At 26.4% G+C, this 3,978-nt stretch overlaps 2 protein-coding genes across 2 annotated transcripts; one reads left to right on the forward strand and one right to left on the reverse strand.

Moving 5' to 3' along the window:
- Positions 1–128: 128 nt before the first annotated feature.
- On the reverse strand, positions 129–758 carry LOC111027812 (the record flags this gene model as incomplete). The annotated part of the gene is made up of 2 exons (XM_022306261.1): positions 751–758; positions 129–478 (listed from the first exon to the last, which is right to left on the reverse strand). Coding segments are annotated over exons 1-2 (358 nt in total), but the record flags the coding sequence as incomplete, so codon positions are not given.
- A 164-nt stretch (positions 759–922) lies between these two features.
- On the forward strand, positions 923–2,953 carry LOC111027813 (the record flags this gene model as incomplete). The annotated part of the gene is made up of 2 exons (XM_022306262.1): positions 923–1,131; positions 2,263–2,953. Coding segments are annotated over 2 exons (828 nt in total), but the record flags the coding sequence as incomplete, so codon positions are not given.
- Positions 2,954–3,978: the final 1,025 nt, after the last annotated feature.

Here is a 3,978-nt window from a genome sequence, read left to right on the forward strand (position 1 = left end):
GCCAACATGAACATATGGTAATGATTTTTCGCAGTTGGGGAGCTTAGAATCACGAGGAAAATATTCTCCTGTTTGTATTTGCTTATATAAACTAGATTTCGTAAATATCCCACTATCCCCCTCTTTACCATATGCACCGATGTCAACGAATATGAATTTACAATTGGCATCAACAATAGCCAACAGAACAACTGAGAAAAAATCTTTATAATTAAAAAATAAAGATCCTGATTTTCCTGGACAAAATATTCTGATGTGTTTTCCATCGATTGCTCCGGTGCAATTAGGGAAATTCCATTTTGTCCAGAATTCTTCTGCAATATGAATTAAATTATTTTTTGTAGGTGGAGCTAATAGTAGAGGTGTTAATCGTAAACTTAAACTTTTTACTACAAGAGGAATTATTCGAGAAATATAACCTTGTGAAATACGAAATGAGAACGCTAGTGATCTCAAAGACTCCCCAGTTGCCATAAACCTAAAAAAATAATAAATATTAATGATTTTAATTGGCTTAGTAAATTTGTTAAAATTAAAACTAAAATAATATTATTGAAATTATTATCATTATTATTAAAATATAGAATTTAGTATTTTCGACAAGCCTGTATTTTCCACGTTGTTTCAATTTTGTATAGTAAATAATTTATAAATGTTAATAATATAATTCCAGTACTGTGATTCTAAATTTAAACGTTGATAAACTAGTAAATATCCTTTTAAATATGCATGTTTTTAGATTGTATTTACGTGTTCATTATTATTATTTTATGAGGTAACCGGCGAAAGAAGTGAATTAAAAATAACGTAACTAAATTATAACGAAAAATAATATGTCGAATGTTTATGGGAAAACTTCTGTTATATGATAATATAATCTTTATTAGCTTGTAATTATTGTGACTCGTGGTAATATTATGTACGAACTGGTTATAACAATGATTTTGTTTTTACTTTAAAAATTATTATAGCCGAAGACTGTAAAAAACGTTGGAGAAGTATAAAAGATACTTATAATAAAAAAAAAAGAAACAGAAAATTGGGGACTGGATCAGCAGCCAAAGATAAACCATCGAAATGGATGCTTGCCGATGTTTTATCTTTCTTGGACACAACGACTTATGAAAGACAGTAATAATTGTTTATTAGTATATATTTTTTTTAATTAATTCTTTTTTTAACAATATAACTTTATTTTGAAAAAGTGGGTTACTGTAATGGATGGTATTAAATTTGAATTCAATGATATATAATATCATTGTATACGAAAAACGATTCTGAGCTGAGACAGTTTGTCAGTCTAGGATATTTTATACTATATTAATTATATTGTTATTATTTAAAAAAAAAAATTAAAGCAACTATAAAATAAATTCCAAATTAATTAAATCAGATTCATTATGTACCAGACACACTCAGTCATTCATGGAAGGTTTATGTAGGTATTTACATCATAAAGAATTAATATAAGTCATTATTGACATTAACTATTAATATTAGATTATTAGAATAATTTTAAATTAAATAAATGTTGTCAAAATTTCAACTTTAAATGTTTCTAAAAAAAAAAAAACGTGCATATGTATTTTTAATATTTTACAACTGCTATTATATGAAAATATGGGGAATCTTGTATTAAACATTTAAGTTTTTTGACCCAATAATTGAATTTTATCGACATGTATAGGATAAAAAACTAAAAAATCGAAAAAATTCAAATATCTATAAATAACTTAAAAATTGTTTAAATATTTTGAAAATATTATCAAGTTTAGAAAATGCCACTATAAATATTCAGTGACAATTTCATGTGTCTACGTTTTAGTGTTACAACAATATCTAAAATCAGTAAAATCGATACATCATTGTAAAATCAATACATTCGCGCGTCGCTCCGCTCAGAATCTGAAATTACAATCTAGACATATGTACAATAATTAATATAGATCGTAATATGAAAATGAAAAAGAGTATAAAATTTAAAAAATATTCAATCATATTGATTAGGTCATAGTAAAATTGAGGAAAGCAGGATTTTTTATACAGAACTAGTGTTCGAGCTTTAATAACTATTATAGGTATCAATATAAATATATCATATCATAGAATAATATATAGTTTTAACTGATCATTTCCGCTCAGAATCGCTACAATTAATACAAAAAGTTTTCATTGAATTCCAATCTAATACCTACATACATCACGTTTCATAATAAATAGTATAAAACATCTTTAACAACTATTAATATTATTTTTGTTTAGGGGATTATCAAATGTGATCTCAAACGAAGATCAAAACGCAACACAAAATGATGACACAAGTAGCCAAGTACATGATTCGCCAGTAGATGACTCTATTTTATCACAGATCGAGTCAGATTATGAACATTTACCATCCACGTCTTTTTCTGAGCCAACTGAAGTTATAGCTAAAAAAGCAAAAGTATCCTTAACAACAAAACGACTTAAACAAAATGAAATTATTATAGATACTTTAAATAAAAGAAGCGATGAGCGTAATAAGTTATTGGAGAAGTTATATGAAACAAATGAAAGAGATCCAATAGATATATTTTTTGAAAGCATTGCTGCAACTGTCAAACAATTTACTCCAGAATTGAAAATTAAAGCCAAAACAGATGTTTTTCGTATTGTCAGTGAATTAGAGGTACAAAATATTCAGCCAGAGCGTCAATCTTCTTCTTCTTCTACTTACATATTTCCACAAACAGTAATTTCAAGTCCACGAGATATTCAGTCTTTACATTCATACACAAGTTCATTGCAAAGTAATTCTACGTCAAGTTCTTTTGATATAGACAGTTCAGCTGTAAATTGGACTCAACCATTTACACAACATTATGAAGATACTAATAATTAAGGGCGACAAGTCAGGTCATCAGCTCATAATATTATATATGTATAAAATCTAAACAGTTTTTATACTTTTATTAGTTTTTCTAATTTTGTATGATTTATATTCAATATGTTTTTTTTGAGTTAACTCAAGACTAAGCAATTTTGATTTTTAAATGTTAAAATTAGTTTTTATCATAACATTTAAAATAATTTTAGTTATCTATTAATTAATAATAATATTTTTAACGGTGAAGTTTTTTATTTGTTTTTCGTTAAGTGCAAAGTGAAATGTTTTTTTTTTTTTAAATGTATTTATAATGTATATTCTATTAGTTGATAATATAATGTTCTTATGTTTTTTAAGTGAATAAATAAATTCAGTATCTATAAAATCAGTTGAAATTTAATTATTATTTTTCAAGGTTAGAGTATTAAAAAAAAAGTGCATATGAATTATATTATTCTGTTTAACTAAATTACATATTGTAAATACAATATAATTAACATTACAAATATCAACACATATCTCTGAAACAAGTGTTAGGTATTTACCTTAATGTTAATGCTAGTTTTTCGGCCGGATTTATAGGTTCTTTATGTCTGTTGTACGCATTACATTTTATATCATCTTCTATTAGATTTAAAACATATGTGAATTGATCATAACTGAGTCTAAAAAACTCTCTGAATTTTCTCTGGTCACGGAATAAATGTTTCTCAATTAAAACACTGAAAAAACCTTCAGATTTTCTAGTTTGAAACATATCATGGACATTTTGGTTTTTTTTAAACATAAATTTCATAAGTAATTCTTCATCATCTATTTCTTCTAAAAGAAGAAGAAGTGTCTTCTTTTTCTGCAGATTAGTAAGTGACATGATATCTGCGTCCTACACTGCACTGTATAAAATATTTTAGGTATTCACTATACACTATAAAATTAATAATTAACAATACACTGTTGACTGTTGAAACGTAGAAAATGTACTGAAGGGCTCTGAAAACAAATAACAATTTATTTTGTGTGAAAAATATGAGCAGTGCGTCTCTTGCGGCTGCGTTTAAATCCTAAGAAATCCGTGATCGGCCGCACGTCCAAAATCTCGAACGCACTGCGGC

Source organism: Myzus persicae, unplaced genomic scaffold (genome assembly GCF_001856785.1).
Source record: "Myzus persicae strain clone G006 unplaced genomic scaffold, MPER_G0061.0, whole genome shotgun sequence".
Classification (NCBI taxonomy): Eukaryota; Metazoa; Arthropoda; class Insecta; order Hemiptera; family Aphididae; genus Myzus; species Myzus persicae.